The sequence below is a fragment of the Zeus faber genome (genome assembly GCF_960531495.2).
Source record: "Zeus faber genome assembly, chromosome: 6".
NCBI lineage: Eukaryota > Metazoa > Chordata > Actinopteri > Zeiformes > Zeidae > Zeus > Zeus faber.
The window spans coordinates 25934576-25953945 of record NC_137201.1 but is presented as its reverse complement, the minus strand read 5'-3'; the positions used below and the strand labels follow the sequence as shown (position 1 = coordinate 25953945).

The 19370-nt window shown below is 43.2% G+C and overlaps 2 protein-coding genes across 3 annotated transcripts; one reads left to right on the top strand and one right to left on the bottom strand.

Moving 5' to 3' along the window:
* The first annotated feature begins 1439 nt into the window (after window positions 1-1439).
* On the top strand, window positions 1440-6223 carry slc25a44a (solute carrier family 25 member 44a). Of its 2 annotated transcripts, none has more exons than XM_080002159.1 (4): window positions 1440-1779; window positions 2310-3004; window positions 3791-3913; window positions 4602-6223. In XM_080002159.1, the coding sequence occupies exons 2-4, from the start codon at window positions 2371-2373 to the stop codon at window positions 4886-4888; spliced, it is 1044 nt and encodes a 347-aa protein (XP_079858285.1). In that variant the 5' UTR covers window positions 1440-1779; window positions 2310-2370; the 3' UTR covers window positions 4889-6223. The 2 variants fall into 2 exon arrangements, with proteins under 2 accessions (XP_079858285.1, XP_079858286.1); XM_080002160.1 differs by having other exon boundaries at window positions 3786-3913.
* A 1781-nt stretch (window positions 6224-8004) lies between these two features.
* skic8 (SKI8 subunit of superkiller complex) lies at window positions 8005-17782 on the bottom strand. Its single transcript, XM_080002669.1, has 11 exons — window positions 17661-17782; window positions 17365-17441; window positions 17221-17248; window positions 16293-16398; window positions 15293-15465; window positions 13424-13572; window positions 10718-10811; window positions 9848-9941; window positions 9667-9759; window positions 9257-9335; window positions 8005-8172 (listed from the first exon to the last, which is right to left on the bottom strand). The coding sequence occupies exons 2-11, from the start codon at window positions 17374-17376 to the stop codon at window positions 8083-8085; spliced, it is 918 nt and encodes a 305-aa protein (XP_079858795.1). The 5' UTR covers window positions 17377-17441; window positions 17661-17782; the 3' UTR covers window positions 8005-8082.
* Between the last annotated feature and the right edge of the window lie 1588 nt (window positions 17783-19370).

Here is a 19370-nt window from a genome sequence, read left to right as displayed (position 1 = left end):
GATGTGTGTGTGTGTGTGTGTGTGTGTGCCGTTGGGATCATCACCCAGTTCGAACAACTGTCATACATTTAGTATCCACAATGTTGACATGATTAATTATCAACCATTCAAGATTCGAGATCCAAGATTTTTATTTGTCACATGCATATACATACTCTCATACATATATGCAGTGAAATGTGATGCACACTGCACAATAAAATACACAATAAAACAAAAAAAATTCTTTCTAATAGACCGACTAACTGACTCTTAAAACGTAATACAGTAAGTTGAATACTTATAGGATAAAATAAAAATATATAGAATAAAATAAAATACAATAAAAATAAAATGAAATAAAATGGAATAGATAGAGGGAATATGCTTATGTTTATACAGATATGTGCATTAAAGTGGCACATGAATCTTTCAACCATACAAAAATAACAAATTATTCTGGAAGAGATGATAATAATAATAATAATAATAATAATAATAATAATAATAATAATAATAATAATGATAATATTAGTAGTAGTAGTATTCCTTCTTCTTCTTCTTCTTCTTCTTCTTCTTCCATGTGAGGAAACCCCATGTGAGCAGGGGGAAAACATGCAAACTCCACACAGAAAGGCTCCTATTTGGGAGATAACCCGCCGGAACACGCTGTTGGCACCGTGCTCCGGGCGGGTTATCTCCCAAATAGGAGCCTTTCTGTGTGGAGTTTGCATGTTCTCCCCGTGCTCACATGGGGTTTCCTCCACCCAACGTCAGTAAGGACCCCCACCAAAAACACGCACACGTCATCGTCCGACCAGCGCTGGACACTCGTCACCAGGTCCCCGGGGGCGTCCACGAATGCTGCCCACTGCTCCTGGCTGAGGCCCCGGAGGAAGGACAAGCCAGGATGGGTTAAATGCAGAGGAACCATTTCACCGGCCACCATCAAGCATGTGCATGTGTGTGTGTGTGTGTGTGTGTGTGTGTGTGTGCGTGCAAGCATGTGTTGTAGTGTGGTGTGCTGTGTGACAAATAAAGACTGTTTCTTCTGTTTCTTCTTCTTCTACTTCTTCTTCTCGTCTTCTTCTATTTCTTGGTGTTGTTGGTAGATAGATAGATAGATAGATAGATAGATAGATAGACAGATAGATAGACAGATAGACAGATAGATAGATAGACAGATAGACAGATTGACAGATAGATAGATAGATAGATAGATAGACAGATAGACAGATTGACAGATAGATAGATAGATAGATTGACAGATAGATAGATAGATAGATAGACAGATAGATAGACAGATAGATAGATAGATTGTAGTAGTAGTAGTAGTAATAATATAACAGTACTTCGCTACTACTTGTGGAAAGTTTACAGCGTGGGTGAATTACGGACTGTCCCTTTAAAAGCACGCCAGGGGTGGTCACGTGACCCCATCTGCGGAAGTGTAACTGACTTCGCGACAGTCAACATTTCATCCGAAGCTCTGAAAAACGTCACCGCCGCTGCAGGACCAGTGAGAAACGAAACACAAAACAAACATTAGACAAACATTGTGTGCAGCTCTTTTTTTCTTCAATCCTTATGACGAAATTTCGCTCGAATAAAAAAAAAAAAAAACAAAAAAAAAAAAAAACCCAGCCAATGACCTTTGACCTCTAAGGTTCGTCCTCGCAGACCCGAGCCATGGCTTTCCGGAGCGGGCCTGGGAATTAACAACCACCCTGCACGGTCGGTGGCACCGGCCGCTCTGGGAAGCCGGACACCGGATCGCAACGTTCAATGACCCCTTGACAAGTAAGTTTCCCCGGTGAGGAAATGCGCCGAGTAGAGGTCGACGGCGAAGCGACGGAGCGCCTGTCTCCACGTCCACCGACACGTGGGTCCCGGTTCCTCGTCGGCGGATGAATGACGGGGTGACCGTTCGGGATGTGGATTATAAACAAAACATACAAATATATCACAGCTCGTCTCGTCTTTTTGGGAGGTAGTCCCCCCCCCCCTAAAACAACGAATAACCACCTACACGCGGAGTTAATTCCGCCTAGAAGGTGTTTGTGTGGATCTCTGTGGCGCTGGGTTGTCGATCCGCCAGGTCCGTCAGTATTTGCAAAACAACAGATAAACACATTTACCGATGGGGAGGATGTCATTAAAACTCCAATTATTACTGTGAAATGTCAGTCGGTGAATGACTGCGGGAGCAAACCTTATCAGTAATAACCTGGTGGAGACTTTGACAACGGATCTTATCGATCCGTCGGTTTATTGACCAAACCGGTACAAACCGGCCCCATTTGTTGACGTCCAACGCCCTCTCCCCGCAGGTGATGTCTGCAGGAACGCCCTCTTCTCTGTAACTGTGGCTGTGGGGGGCGGGCCGGCGGAATGCAGCAGAAAGGCGCCATCCAGATCATCGAGTGGGAGGACTTGGATAAGAGGAAGTTCTACTCCCTGGGCGTCTTCATGACCATGACCACCAGGGCCACGGTCTACCCCGCCAGCCTCATCCGCACCCGCCTGCAGGTGCAGAGGGGAAAGGCCCTCTACTCGGGCACCTTCGACGCCTTCTTCAAGATCCTGAAGGCGGAGGGCGTCGGGGGCCTCTACCGGGGCTTCATGGTCAACACGTTCACCCTGGTGTCGGGGCAGGCCTACATCACCACGTACGAGCTGGCGCGCAACTACGTGTCGCGCTACTCGCCCAGCAACACGGTGAAGTCGCTGGTGGGGGGCGGGGCCGCCTCGCTGGTGGCCCAGACCATCACGGTGCCCATCGACATCGTGTCCCAGCAGCTGATGATGCAAGGCCAAGGGGAGCACCTCACCCGCTTCAAGGTCAAACCCAAAAGGCCCGTGGCGGCCAATAAGCGCAGACTGACGTTCGGGCAGACGCGCGACATTGTGGTGCAGATATTTGCCGCGGACGGTTTCCGGGGGTTTTATCGGGGCTATGTCGCCTCGCTTCTCACCTACATCCCCAACAGTGCGCTGTGGTGGCCTTTTTATCATTTTTATGCAGGTAACTGTCGTCTTGACTTTATTATGCTTTTCATTATTGTGTGTTTTATGTTTCCTGTTCAGTGGAAGCCAGGAACCAAGGTTATATTAGATTAGTGTCTAATGGAAGATTTGATCAGCAGAAGAGCATGCAAACATCTTTGGATTAAAAATCAACGGTGTAATGTACAAAGCCATATAGCCATAAAGATCCCCAAATTAAAGACAGGCGAGGAACAGCTTTTGAGTTTTTAGCTTTCCTCAGCTCATTTATAATGTGACAAATTAAAAGTAAATAAAATTGAATTGGCCATATCCTACTTGTGGCTGCATGGGCCTATGACCAGATGCGGTGACTTTGCCTTTATCCTGTGGCGCAGATAAAGGAAAAGTGATAAGTGCTTTGGCAGCAACCTTCACAATACTATAAACAATGCAACTCAGATAAACGGACAGACACGACCTGCTCCCTCAGCCGGGCAATATTAAATGTTATCATTAAAACTATTTTCAAGGATATTGCATTATCATGACATTTTCACTGGCATCATGTTTGTTTTATAGTCAAGATGAATGCCAAAGAAATATGCATTTTGGCGTGAAATATTCTATTCAAGGTTTTACACAAAAAATAGTCGCAATACAATTAATAAGGATAAGGGAGGGATTTTCAATTCAAATGCTGTGTTCCAGTTTTTTGTACGTTCTTAAAAATAGCCTGAACCCTGTAACAACAGCAGACCGCTGGCCTGGCGAGCCGACTGTAACGTGTGTTTTTCTGTGTCTGCGCTTTGTATTCCCAGAGCAGCTTTCCCTGACGGCGCCCAGTCACTGCCCTCACCTTCTTCTGCAGGCCATCGCAGGACCGATGGCAGCAGCGACCGCCTCCACCATCACCAACCCCATGGACGTGGTACGGGCCAGAGTGCAGGTAAATCAGGAGATTCTCCTCATCGGACCAAAGGGACATGTCAGTTCAACGTTCTTTGGTTTGTGCCCAGTGTTTTTGGCCCGGCCCAACGTGATGCCCACACGACCACAAGTAATGATATTATTGATTTGTACTGATTTGAATGAGCTAGCTTGTAATATCAAACATTGTCAAAATATAACGTTTAGAATTGAAAATCATTTACATAATAAACATCGAGCTATTAATATTCAGAGATGTCAAATATGGCTTGAAAAATCTACCGAGAATAGGCAATAGGTGAGTTAGGGGGGATTCAGTGTTTTGCTCAACAGCACTTGAGCAGCTTGAGGATCTTGAAAGCCACAATTGCCGAACCGCCCTGACATCCCAAAATATAAAGGGACTTATTGATAAGTGAGTTAAGTTTCACACTGGAGCTGAGATGAATGAATACCCGACTCTTGCAGAACTCCATGTGACCAAGGTCGGACAATATTATTTGATTGAATGGCATTCTTCAATATTGGATTTGTGTATTAACGACTGTAGAGGAACTGGTGACATGGGTTTTAATAATTTCCACCTTGTGCTTTCAGGCGCATAACGTTTAGCACATCTTGTGTGTGTGTGGTCAATCGATTCTTTTAAAACCCGGAGAGCAGCCAAAAACCACTAAAGACTAACTCAGCGTTCCCGTGTGTCGAAGGTGGAGGGCAGGTCTTCTGTGATGGAGACCTTCAAGCAGCTGCTGGCAGAGGAGGGAGCGCGGGGCATGACCAAGGGGCTTTCGGCTCGCATCATCTCCTCCATGCCGACCTCGGTGCTCATCGTGGTGGGCTACGAGACCCTGAAGAGGCTGAGCCTGCGCGCGGACCTGGTGGAATCCAGACACTGGTGAAGGAGGGAGGCAGAAATGGCGTCGTTTCAGATGATACAAAGGTCCAGGTGCTTTCAAGTCAGAAGAAACCGAACTTGACGTCTGCTCGACTGTAAAGGCGTTTTAATGTACATTTTTAGAACTGTCACACACTGTAGCTTTGATTCCACTATATGGACTCACAATGACCGTGTTGTCGGCTTTGGTTGGGTGGCTCACTGGCTTGTCGCTGAGTTTTTACCCCTATTTTTGAGAAACCCTATTTTGGAAAATGTGATTTTGTGGAATATTGTACGTGCAGCTGAATGAGCATTTTCTTTGTTCCAAATTTAGGTTTGGGAAAAAAATTGAAATAAGCCATTTTACACCTATTCTTGGAAAAAATGGTTATCAAGAAAAGAGAGGAAAAAAAAAAGCCATTTCTGGTGCCTTTTATGATAGGTGATAGCTTATGTCCTTGTTTATGATGTAAAATGACAGCCAAGGACTATAAAATATTTTTCAGATTTAAATTTGTGAGTTTGGTCGTATTGCGTTAGTTGTGAGCTCCTGTCAGTTTTCCCGTCATGGGTGCGTCCGCACCAATGTAAAACCCGGACGTGCTTAATGAACTGTCACACACACACACTGCTCTAAAATCAAACTCTTCCTCTTTGGCGATGTATTTTCGATGAGGTAATGTATGATCCTATGTGTGTAGGAACCAAAATCTACAGCCATTGTGATAAGGAACGCCTGGTTCCCCAGAAGAGCGCTCTGAATACTTGAGAAGTTTGATGCCTGAACGGTGCATTCCAATCGACACCTTGAATACCTTGAAGCACTCCACAGAGAGGCCACGTCACGGAGATCGGCGTCTGTACTTTCACCGTCGCCTTTGTCCGGACATCGTACGCAGAGTTCAACCTCCTTCCGCGGTGGACAGACGTCAATTTAGTTCGAAGGACTCAGAAAACATGTCAATTAACTGTATATTGATTTTTCTTTCGCTGTAAGCTATGATTTGAGGTCTTTCACACGTCCAGCTGGCTTACTTTTTTGTCATCGGCGTCGGGTATTTGCACAGCGAGTGGGGGCGGCCTCTTCGACCGTTGCCTCTTCGCTGTTTCCTCGAACCACAACTCCAAACCACGCCGACTCTTCGGTTTGAGCGGGGGAAGCGCCCCAGGCCGCGGCATTTCCACCCAGAGCAATTTTTGAGGAAAGGGTTAGACGGACAGATTTTGTTTTTATGAAACAAGGAAGCAAACCGAGGTGGGGCCCGGTTCAGTGCTCATATTAACCAAACCCGCACTGTGCAGACGCCGGTTGTTATAATTAGGGCCGCAGTCACCTCAGTATTCAATGTTTATGTCCTTAGGAACAGTTCCGTTTGTAGAGGAAAAAGATAATTTTCAATATGGTTTAAATGCCTTTGAAAATTTTAATACGCCGAGTATGAATTACTGTTACTGTACAAGAAATACTTCTTTGCTTTAAAGAGCTTTATTAAAGACGTTGTTGAACACCTCCATCTACAATTCCTAATGTCTGAATCCGATCCTGGCAGTCTTTTGCTTTAAGTCTGCGTGCTCTCGGCGCCACCTCACCTGCGGCTCCGAAACGGCCTCATCTTCTTTTCTGAGAGAACTCAGCAGGTCCACAAGCGGTCGCTTTGAGTAGAACATTTAGGAATCTCACGCCTCATCACGAAGGACTCAGAGTGACTTGTTGCTGTTGTCGCCACTGTCTACTATTTTCTCCAGCTGCAGAACAGGAGCAGCCGCATCTCCGGCCAGTAGATGGAGTACAAGATTGCATCTTAATTCTCACAAAATTGGTTTGTTGTAATGTACACAAACAGTGAAATTAGGAGAAAGGCATTTTATTTTCTGATGCTGAGGGGTTCATTCCCAGCAGCATTTTTGTTTTTATCTTGAGATAGTACATAAACACTGATTATAGGTATTTCAGTTTCACATCTAGGTTATTTCTACTAGTTGGTTTTTTTTAACCTGTGCTGTCAGCATGCTGGGTATGCAACACAGTAGTTGTCCTGTTGCATCTAGGACAGAGTTAGTCTGCAAGTGGAGTTCAACTTCTCAACCTGCAATGCAACTCTTTATTCATTCTTAAATCAAGAACTGATGCAATAACTGTACTGTGGACAACGACCTGTAGGATGACAAGAACACAGTTTCTGGTTATAGAGAACCACCACCAACCCCACTCTTTGGAGAACTATTTTATCATGTTTGGGTCTATAAACAACTGATAACTACTCAGAGAGGGGAGAATCACCACTGGTGAGACAAATAAACATGGAAACAAACAACATTTACACAAAAACAATTATTGGACGACAACATGTATTGAAAAAGTGAATTAGGTCCAGGAAAACTAAAACTAGGACTACAACTGGTCACGTGGCCCCTTCCTGTCATAGTTATGGCAGCAAATGAGGGAGGAAAGGAGAGTAATGCAATCAGGAGGGTGCTGGGGTGCACTCCAAGCAGGTGTGGTGGTGTGTGCTTGTGTGATGGGACCGCCTGTATGTGTGTGTGTGTGTGAGATGTATACTGGTGAGTGTACATGACTTATCCCCATTGGTATTGGTGTAGAAGGTCGCGCCGCCTCCAAGCAGCGGAAAGGGCCCGAAGCCCCCTGAACTCCACAGCGATGTAGGCACCCTACGGCTGCAGGAAAGCCCTGAGTACCCTGCCCTGCGGCCACAGAAGACCCCCGGGCCCCCAGAGAAGCCAGAGGGCTGTGGAGCCCCCACGCCCAGCCCCGAGGAGCATTACCCAGTCCCAGGGAGTACGAGGAGACCCCACACCCCAGGGGGGCAAACATACAACCAACCCCCAAGTTCAGGCACAAGATGCAGCCGCAGGCACCGAACCCAGGCCGCGGGTGCAAGGCACGGATCGCAGGCATGGATCCTGGCCCCATGGCGACAGACCGCAACCCCGCCCGAGCCGCCTGCCTTGCGGGCAGGCTGGCAGGACTCCCATGCCCACCCACTTTCTAAATGTACAACTGTAGCCCATTAAGTTGTCCTTGAGGACCAAATGAGCTGTTTTAGATGATTAAAAATATTGATTTCATGGCGTTATAGACACACGTGCAAACAGAGTAATGGGCTACACACCAACCAAAAAACACAAGAAAAAAACAATATAAAAAAAGAAAACGTTTATTTGACCACGGGGGGCCAGTGCAAAATACATTTACAACCTGCACTGACACCCACTCACCCACCCACCTAACCCTCATTTCATCTTGTTGGTCTGAGAATCCTCTTTTCTCTCGTGCCCTCGGTGTCTCCTCGTCACATGGGGCAGTCGTAGATGTGGATCGCTCGGTCGTCTCCAGCGGAAATGATCTTGGATCCTGTGTTGTTGTACTTGACGCTCCACACCTGAGACGACAGGCGCAGCAGATAGTGAACAGTGTGGAAGAGGGGAACATCGTTGAGGGGAAAAATACATTTGGATGCTTATATATGATTTTGTGTAGACACTTTGAAATATCCAAAACAGATCCAAAACAAATAATCCCTTATAGGAAACTTAAAATCACAGTCTTCTGTGTGGATGTTTTGGATAATATGGTTAAGTCCCCGCACACAATTTACATTTTGGCAAGAGCTGCCACAATATTATATAATATACACAATCTTAATTATTCACGCAGTGAAATAGTTGGATTCCACCATCATACGTTTCCATCCTAATTTAAGAGGAATTTTAAACAAATGAGAAGTTTCACAATAACATAATTAGGCGCATTCCATCAGTTGTATTAAGGAAAATTGACTGTCAACCCAAATATTTATGTTCCAATCTTCAATGTATTATTGCATGTTGTATTTCATGCAACTATTATTGTGTAATGAAATGGAAAAAAAACAAAAAAACTAATCTCAACTTTTCTTGTCACAATTAATCGCCATCTAAAATTCCATGACCTCACTTTGGCAACTTTTCATTTGGAACCGTCACAGGCTGATGTGTCGCGGGAGACTGCAACCAGGCAGCCAAACAAAACAAAGACATTTCGTGGCCTGAATGCGGGTCCCGCACACACAGTGAAATTCTGTCAATCCCAACAAATGGAGGCCGTTCAAGAGCAGAAACGGAACAGCTGAAACCCCCCCCCACACCCCACAATTAGGGGAAACTAAATCACGGAACAAAACCATTGAATAGGCTCCGATATCCCTCTGAAGGCATTGGCCGGCCAAGACTAAATAAATAAAATATATGAAACAATGGCCGACTAATACGGCCTCTGATCTCCTCTCCCAGGGAGTCCAGCTTTTTCGGGCAGCTGCTTTGTGGAGGACTCTCCCCACAGGGGTGATCTAATGGCAGCTGTGGTGTTTGTGTTTTCCAAATAGATGGACGACATCAGGGGTAATGTCAGGACACCGTCAGCCATGTTGGTCCCACGCCTCCTGCCGCCAAAGAACACAGACACGCTTAGCGCGGCGACGTTCTCACCTGGTCCTGGTGGTCGAAGAAGGTGTTGACGCACGCTCTGGAGCCGGTGTCCCACACCTTCACGCTCTTGTCTGAAGAGCTGGAGGAGGGAAGAGGACAGAGAGACTTTTTAAGCGTTCACACAGGCCGCACGAAATACATTTGAACTTTCAATAGCTGCTTACGGCACTGTTTACCCGTTTGTAATAACCGTACTAAAGTCAGACACAATGCTCTAAACGACAGGATGACCCTTTGAAGATTTTTGACAGTACCTCCCTGCATAGCAAGTCTGATTTTGCAGGTATTCCAGTACTCAAGACTTTAAGTTAAATTGAATACTTTAAGCACTATAAGGCCCCTGTGGGAAATCTGGTTCTACCATCACAATGTAGGTAAAAAAAAAAAAAAAAAAAAGCATGAAGTCTCACCTGGAAACAAAATGGGTGTTGTCTGGGGAGAAGGCCACGTTGAGGACCCAGGATGCGTGGCCGCTCAGCGTGCCGGACAAGTTGGCGTGTTGCCTGCGAGGAAGCAACACACACAAGACGAACGGCTTTGAAAAAAAGGAACGAAAACAACTGGAAAACCGCTGCCCCGGCGTGAACTCACACGTCGTAGATCTTGATGTAGCCGTCGTCGGAGGCCGTGACCAGGAGCTGCGAGTCGGGCGAGAAGGTGAGCGAGCGGATGGGCATAGCGTGACCTGAGGAGAGGAAGGACGAGCGCTCGGTTTGGGGATCAAACACCGTCACCCTTCGGGGGTCTTTCAGGGCTATCGTAACGACACTTTGATGCACAATAGTGACGCACACTTCCAGTGTAAATGAGTCGAAATAAAAAAACATGACAGCTTTAGAGTTATGAAATATTATAGGAAGATTTGTTTGGAAAAAAAACATAGAATTTTACCCCAGCACAACTCACCTCAGTTGGATTATTTTATTAACTGGTAAAATATATTGTGTGAAAGTCGGTTTATACTTTTTGGCCTGTGCATTTACTTCATCTATTGGTCATTGGTCATTATCTCCATACTGACTTTATTCACATGCACTTTACTGCACATATCTGTATATACAAATAGCCTGTCCTATATACAGTACATAACTCTATTCCCTTCTATTTTGTACACCCACTTTGTATTATCTTTTTGAGTCTTATATATTTTTGTTCTATTTATATTATTCTATTCACTAACTGCATTACGTTTTAGGAATCAATTAGTTTCAGTTAGTTGCTAGGTAGGAATTAATTTAGCTATTATGTTTGGTTTAGTAACTATTATGCATAATCTCAGGGTGCATTGCAAAGACATTTCACTGCATATATGTATGAAAGTATGTATATGACAAAAAACTCTTCAATCTTGAATCATTTGGTATTTCTTGATTTATAAAAAAAAAACCATCCATTTGTATGAGTTGTAAAAATTCTATATATATATATTTTTTTCCCTTTACTTGGCAACATTGGAAATACCTTCCAGCGTATGGAGCAGTTTCCCAGTTGCAATGTCAAAGATGTTGATGATGCCATCTATGGCTCCGCTGGCCAGGTACTTTCCATCCGGGCTCTGAAGAGGAAAATAAAGTTTCATTCGGTTCAAGCCAGAACAACAGATTACATAAAGAATGATCAATGCAATCGTTTTAAAGCGACATCACAAAATAACCAAAACCTGAAACCAGCATGTTGAGAAATTCCAACATGGCTTTCTTCCGCCGTCTCAATCCAACGTGTCAGTTATGTGGGTTTAGCAAATTTCAAATGATTTAGCAAATTCATCCATTTAGTGAATTTTACCTGTCCAATAAAATAGGATCTCTTTATTTAAAGGAATTTTTATTTGTTTATTTATTTTTTTTAATTCCCAGTTGATTCCCAGTTATTTATCAATAACGGAGAATCAATCCGAGTGAGCGAATATTTTAAATGGATAGAGTATTAAGGGGACAGCTTCACTAAGGTCGACTCTCAACAATCAAAAAATAATTGCCAGTGGCTCTGAAGTAACTTACAGTGGGGCAAAAAAGTATTTAGTCAGCCACCAATTGTGCAAGTTCTCCCACTTAAAAAGAAGAGAGAGGCCTGTAATTTTCATCTTATGTACACTTCGACTATGAGAGACAGAATGGGGGGAAAGAATCCAGGAAGTCACATTGTAGGATTTTTAATGAATTAATTGGTAAATTCCTCGGTAAAATAAGTATTTGGTCACCTACAAACAAGCAAGATTTCTGGCTTTCACAGACCTGTAACTTTTTCTTTAAGAGGCTCCTCTGTCCTCCACTCGTTACCTGTATTAATGGCACCTGTTTGAACTCATTATCAGTATAAAAGACACCTGTCCACAACCTCAAACAGTCACACTCCAAACTCCACTATGGCCAAGACCACAGAGCTGTCAAAGGACACCAGAAACAAAATTGTAGACCTGCACCAGGCTGGGAAGACTGAATCTGCAATAGGTAAGCAGCTTGTTGTGAAGAAATCAACTGTGGGAGCAATTATTAGAAAATGGAAGACATACAAGACCACTGATAATCTCCCTCGATCTGGGGCTCCACGCAAGATCTCACCCCGTGGGGTCAAAATGATCACGAGAACGGTGAGCAAACATCCCAGAACCACACGGGGCTACCTAGTGAATGACCTGCAGAGAGCTGGGACCAAAGTAACAAAGGCTACCATCAGTAACACACTACGCCGCCAGGGACTCAAATCCTGCAGTGCCAGACGTGTCCAGGCCCGTCTGAAGTTTGCTAGAGAGCATTTGGATGATCCAGAAGAGGGTTGGGAGAATGTCATATGGTCAGATGAAACCAAAATAGAACTTTTTGGTAAAAACTCAACTGGTCGTGTTTGGAGGAGAAAGAAAACTGAATGGCATCCAAAGGACACCATACCTACTGTGAAGCATGGGGGTGGAAACATCTTGCTTTGGGGCTGTTTTTCTGCAAAGGGACCAGGACGACTGATCCGTGTAAAGGAAAGAATGAATGGGGCCATGCATCGTGAGATTTTGAGTGAAAACCTCCTTCCATCAGCAAGGGCATTGAAGATGAAACGTGGCTGGGTCTTTCAGCACGACAATGATCCCAAACACACCGCCCGGGAAACGAAGGAGTGGCTTCGTAAGAAGCATTTCAAGGTCCTGGAGTGGCCTAGCAAGTCTCCAGATCTCAACCCCATAGAAAATCTTTGGAGGGAGTTGAAAGTCTGTGTTGCCCAGCGACAGTCCCAAAACATCACTGCTCTAGAGGAGATCTGCATGGAGGAATGGGCCAAAATACCAGCAACAGTGTGTGGAAAACCTTGTGAAGACTTACAGAAAACGTTTGACCTCTGTCATTGCAAACAAAGGGTATATAACAAAGTATTGAGATGAACTTTTGTTATTGACCAAATACTTATTTTCCACCATAATTTGCAATTAAATTCTTTAAAAATCAGACAATGTGATTTTCTTTTTTTTTTTTCTCATTTTGTCTCTCATAGTTGAGGTATACCTATGATGAAAATAACAGGCCTCTCTCATCTTTTTAAGTGGGAGAACTTGCACAATTGGTGGCTGACTAAATACTTTTTTGCCCCACTGTATGTACAATGTGTGCTCCAAGCCACAACGGTTTAGCGGCATTCCAGGAACCCTACATTAAGAGTAATGCACGCTGTTGGCATGAGCAGTTATTATTTTTTAATTCAATTTCCTAGAATTTGGCCGTCACTCAGCAGACGACCTGGAAGGTGCGACGAATGGCGGGAAGTCAGAACGCAATTGACAGATGTTAGGCGTGCTCCGTCACCACATACTCCCTTTGAGGCCTGTTGAAATTATTACCTCAAGTATGCGCATTCCACTCAAATGAGCTCAAATGAGCAGTTTAAAGTGTGCGTTTGGACGCCTCCCAACACTGCCTTCTGCTAATCGGGTTGATTTTGTGCAAAACGCTCACAACAACAACTTTCCACTTTCCAACTAATATCAACAGACATAGCTCAGCGTCTTTCCCGTTCAGTATTATTTCACGTGTAGCGCACATTTTATGCCATCATTTGATCCAAAAGTAAATCAATACAGGGTACAGTGGGTGGTCTGCTTCACTTTCATGTCATTTTGTCATGTGTTCCAGGACAAACTATCAACATAGTGATGAATGAACATAGAGGCTGACACGTCCTTACGTAAGCTATGCTCAGGATGAATTTTCCTCGGGTGTCCAGAGAGTACTCTTTCTTGCCGCTTTCAACACCGAAGATGTTGACCTTGCCAAGATGGCTTCCTGTGGCGATGTGTTTCGAGTCGGGAGAAAAGGCAACGGACCAGGCGTCGACTAGAAGCAGGAGCAGAGAGAAGAGACATTCAGGATGAGTGTTGGAGGCTTTGATACAAAGATTCCAACAACGAAGGAGGGATGTTCAGATAAATCAAATAGATACAGGTAGTCCTCACTTAACTACCTACCTGTTTAACCACCATTCAGACTTAGGACCAGCTCTCTGACCAGTCTGTACTGTACACTGTGTACAATACCACGGTGTCTCAACGTCAAGCATCTCATCTCATCGCCCTTTATACACTATATACACTGTATACATCTCATCTCATCTCTACCGTCTGTCAGTATTAACTACACTAGAGTTCGCAATCGCCACTCCCCCTTACGTGAAATAACACCACACACACACACACACACACTATACATTATATATACCAGCCACACCCCCTTACCCTGAAATAACCTGGTAAGACCTGGTCCTAGGGACGGCCGTTAAGTAAGGAGTACCTGTACACTAAAACCTGAAATTAAACAAGCATATTTAGACTGTTTATATATAATAATAATTAAAATAATTATAATAATTAAATATTATATATTAAATGTATTACATTTAATAACAATAAACACGTAATGATTTTTGATTTTCTTAACAGTATAAAAAGATATGTATGTAACATATGAAAACAAACCAATTGCTGACTTCGCCCCCGGGTATTAATAACGTGTTATCCTATGTCTAAATAGACATAAGGTGGTTGCAAGTAAATATTCTACAGTATCTTCAGAATCTTTTTCAAGTGTAAATTTTGATATCAAATTAAAAGTTAGCCACCAATCTACTATTTCAGCACATCCCTGCAACTATGGTTTAAGATGGTTTTTTTTTTTTTTTAATGAAACATAAAACACCCATAATTGTCTGAATTTTGCAAACCTCTTATAACCTTCCATGATCATTTCAGACCTTTCACAGGTGATCTCTTCAGCAGTCGCTACTTGTACATTCGCAGCCTTTTTTTCCTGCCGAAGTGGGTTTTAGCGGGACACGTTGTGTGACCCTGAGGGTGCGGCTGTCTGAGAAGTCCCATCCACGGAGACTTTAAGAAACATACTGTATCCTCTTCTGTAGACATAACTGAATTGTATCATATCTCAGAATGCCATCAAGCATCTTGTCTTCTATCCGCTGACCCATGCGTCCCTCTGATTGAAACGCTGTGACACTAATGCAGAATGAAATGGCATTTTGATTTTCTCCCTGGGAGGTGGGGGATTTCTCAGAATTTGGCTCAGAAAAAATATGAATCCTGTGGCTCCCGGCATCAGACTATTGAACGACATTTTATAACGAAATATAAAAATGTTTATCTTTTATCCTTGCCTTTAATGTTAAGTAGGGATGGGTAATAATTTGGGTTATATTGGGTATTTGTGTGACATGAGCCACTTACCTTTTACAAACTGCTCTAAAAATACAGACATTTGCCAATTCACTAAATACTTTTATTTCAAAAGTAAACTGTAAAATATGAATTATTTCTGATTGCCTTAACAATTACAGCCGGTAATTATCTTGGAAATAACTATACTGTGGCATGGCAAAAATATGAATTATTTATTAACATTTTAGTTAAAGATGAATTGCCATAAATTCAATGCTATTCATTTAATTGTATTTATTTTTGTAATTTCACACCACTATCAAAGTTTTAACTTATAATAGTGAAATAATACATGTCTTGTGTTTAATGCCCTGTTGCTTTTGTTTTACCTGGGCCTGCGTCCATGGACTTGATCTGTTTGCCAGAATCCAGATCCCAGAGGCGGATGTGGGCGTCCAGGGAGCTGGAGGCAGCAATGGCCCCATTGGGGCTGATGTCCACAGACACCACACCCAGCTGGTGGCCATCCAGGGTCCACTGCAGCTCCAGCTTCTCATCTGACCTGCATGAGGGTGTGGCAGAGAGCTCAGCAACAGGTTTGTCACATGTTGCCTTACAGAAAACAAGGGACACACATCAAGTATACTGTATATTTAAACTGAAAAAGAGGAATGAAGGACTACTTTTAGGATTTCACTTTCTTACAGTACATAAATAAACACCTCCCCCTAAGGTGTACCTATTGAAACAAAACAATAGAAATGTCATTAGGCGTGTTCATTAGTTAGGCATTTAGTTTGTTCAGTATCCTCTTAATCTCAAACAGAGAGCGTGAATCTCAAGGATCCCCGATCTAAAAGCAGGCACAATAGAATCTATAGGATTTGCTTTACAAATATTCTTCAAAGTTGGAAAAAATATATATAATAATAAGGTTTTATAGCACTTAATAAAATAAAGGTTACACGATAGATGACACAGAACTGATGTTTTAAGTAGAGAGTTGCTGATGCCACTTCTGTCTGGATTGACAGAGTCAATTATGAACGATGACAAGTTTTAACCACCTTAAACAAAATCAATTTTGTATTGATAATATATGTATTTGTACATTTTTAATAATAAAACTATCTTGAGAAGAAGCAGTGATGGCAAAATGAGGTTGTAGAAGTAAATAGAAGATAGTGGCCCTCCCAAAACGGGAAACAATCAAGTGAAAGCCACTGTATAAGGCAAGGAACACCAGTTATGGGTTAAAAACCTTCTAATTCACTTTTCAAAACTTTCTAAAAGCTTTGAAACGCTAAGCCGCTGGATAAACATGCAGACCACTTTGCAATGTGTTTTGACTATTAAATGTTATTATTATTATGAACTTAAGGCACTTACCATTTCCAGACCTTCACCAAGTCATCTAACGAACCGGTGACAATAGTTTCTGTACCGTCTGCTTCACTTTTACCCCATGCTGCCGTCCAGATGGCGTCGTCGTGTGCTGGGAGAAATCACACAAATGTGTTAAACCAGATCCCAATAGCACTGGCATAATTAGTACTTCAGGTTTAAATTACATGGCTAAACTAGGTGTTAAAAAAAGAGACTTTAAATTATTATTATTTATTTTCTATTATTATTATTATTTCACTGCCAATCCAAAACAAGTACGACTAAATTTCTGTGCTTCCAGCAAGGACTGATATCCCATTCAGCCTTAGCTGGCAGAGGTGCCGGTCACCCACAATATTGAATAGTGGGTAATTCAGTGGTATAAAATGAATGTCGTAGGGTTACATGAAGTGGCTTCCTTCTACCTGTAACGCAGTGGCAGTGGCAGTGTTTCTCAACTACTGTGCTGTAGGACACGAGTGCGCCGTGATAGCTTGCCGGGTGTGCCGTGGATTTTTTTTTATACACTTAAAAATAACGAAATAATAGAAACTAGGTTGCCGGAACAAAATTGCTAGGCTGGACTAATTTGTATAATTATTCAGTTCCAGCCAGAATAGCAGCTCTGTGTTCATCAGAACAGGCTCAAGTTTTACATTAAAAGTGAGAAGTATTAGTCGGTGATAATAATAATAATAATAATAATAATAATAATAATAATAATAATTATTATTATTATAATAAGCACAGTTATGTTTCTGAGGTTTTTACAAGCAGTTTCACTAGTGGTGTGCTGTGGAATTATTCAATTGTGAAAGTGCCGTGGTGGAAAAAAAAGGAAACGCCGCAGTAAGGGAATGGTTATTGCCATTCCAATTGAGGACGATGCCTGAAAACAATTTTAAAAAAAAAGCATGTTTTCGGTACTCACCATATTCTTGCTTGAACAGAATGCTGTACTGTAATAAGAACAGACGGATCAGTTATTTTGGATGCGGAGTCATGCAGCAGCCCTGCGTCCATCCAGAATACGGAGGCAAGACAACAACATAATTGAGGAAACGCCATTGCTTACTTGAGTGCTCATTGTTGTTGTTGTTGTTGTTGTTGTTGTTGTTTCTGGGAGCTGCAGGCAGGCGCACCCACGTCAACCTGTGAAAATAGCATTCAAGTCCCGTTCAAATAATGCTGGCTATATTACATTTATCATAATAAAGTCATTTTTATTATGGCTAAATGAAAGCTGTCACTGCCGAATGGATGCCTACATCAGGCCATTTAGCTTGATGTTTTAAAAAGTTCCTGCTCTGAACACATAAACGCCACGGGCGCAATTAACTAGAACTTTTTTTTTTTTTGTAGTCGCTTTACCTTCGAGAAGCCTTCAGAGTGTGCTCTCACAGTTTCGACCGCGCTCAGATGGGAGACGCCATGACAGCAACGTTGCGCGCCTCCTCTTTCGCTCACGTCGCCGTCGCCGTCGCTCTTCGTCGTTGGCTGTAAATAAGCGGCGCGAGGAGACCACGGCGCCACCTGCCGGGTGGAGTTACCCCCACATCTGCGTTTTAACGTTGGTCCGGCGCCATGAATGATTGAACGCACGATGAAAATATCGATTAAGCAATAAACAGGCCAATGCTTTAAGGCAAAGTGAGCAATATGTCCGACCGGGGGATTCGAACGGCTGCTTCGGTTGATCACATTTCAAATCCGTCGCGCAAACCCATTTTGAAATCGCGATGATTAATTAATATACGCAATTAAAGTGAACGTTTTCGGAAGATAAAACGGAGTGAAATGAAATGAAATGTCACATTTGTTTTTATGTCACTATTTTTATTTTTTTTTTTTTAACAGGAACATTGTGAGGATAGTCACTCATACATAAATGCCTGTTCTCGCTTTGTGTAACTTCTGTCTTCGGGTACGAAAAGTGCGTCATGCTTTACGGCATGACGTCACTTGATTGATCTTGGCCTCCGGGCTCCCGTTTAGCCGGTAAACAATGTAATAAAAAAAACCTCGGTAAATAATAAACTTTATTTTTATCAACGTCAAAACGTCCGGTAATGCTCAGACAAATGTACAAAACGCCGCCGCTCCACCCCGCCGACGGCGCGGGCGGGACGGGCCAGTGGTGCGGGGTTAGTTTACTGGTGTGTGCCGCCCCGGTAGACGGTGGCGTCGGTAGCAGGGAGCCCCAGGGGAGCCCCAGCGGCGAGGTCCGTGCAAGGGGACAACGCGACCTAGGTGTACATTACATCTGTGTGTGTGTGTGTAAACGTAGACTGTTATTGAAACGTGACCTCCGGTATAAGGTTCAAAGTTTTCCTGTACAATAAATTCTTTTACGAACACCGGACCGAGTTTTACGACAGTGGCGTAAAAGTGCAGTGGCACTCAGAAACTGTATGGGTGGAAATCCCAAAAGTGACATAATGCTTCTTTTTAATGCAGTTTACCATTAAAAATATTTTGAAGCTGTTATTCTCAGGTAAAAAAAAAGTTACACAGTGTTGCTTTAAGTTTGAAACGTGTGTGTGTGTGTGTGTGTGGCAATTGACAGCAATGCAAAAGAAGAAAATAAGGTGAATGAGTGATGAAACAGGCAACCTTATTGCTTCAAAGAGCCAAAAAAAATATTTTGTGCATGTGTGTTAATGGACTTGCATGATCGCTTGCTTGTGTGTGTGTGTGTGTGTGTGTGTGTGTGTGTGTGTGTGTGTGTGTGTGTGTGTGTGTGTGTGTGTGTTTCAATAATGGTGGCCTTTCACATCGGCGTGGGGGCCATTATCCCCACTGCGACCTAATGTTGGCACATACTGTAGGAGCCAAAAAGGCAGAAGTCGTTTCCCGCGGCCTCCTCCAGAGACGAGTTTACCTCCACATGCTGGTTTTGATGCTGTGGTACGAGCAGAGAGGTACGAGCAGAAAGGCACACCGTTCATTTGGGGACTGCGCTCTGCTTCCAGTAACTAAACTCAACAACCTAATTACTCGAATACAGCGCTGCCATTTGCAGCATCATGATAATTATTTCCAGCGGAAATGAACAGCGTGTGCTAAGAAAAATAATGCCGC

Coding starts and splice junctions, on each gene's coding strand:
- slc25a44a (XM_080002159.1), top strand. CDS start 2,371: ATGCAGCAGAAAGGCGCCATCCAGATCATCGAGTGGGAGGACTTGGAT. Junction 3,005..3,790: donor TTTTTATCATTTTTATGCAG/GTAACTGTCGTC, acceptor TTCCCAGAGCAG/CTTTCCCTGACGGCGCCCAG. Junction 3,914..4,601: donor TGGTACGGGCCAGAGTGCAG/GTAAATCAGGAG, acceptor CGTGTGTCGAAG/GTGGAGGGCAGGTCTTCTGT.
- skic8 (XM_080002669.1), bottom strand. Junction 16,399..17,220: donor TCTGTTCAAGCAAGAATATG/GTGAGTACCGAA, acceptor GATTTCTCCCAG/CACACGACGACGCCATCTGG. Junction 10,812..13,423: donor TCATCCTGAGCATAGCTTAC/GTAAGGACGTGT, acceptor TTTCCTCTTCAG/AGCCCGGATGGAAAGTACCT.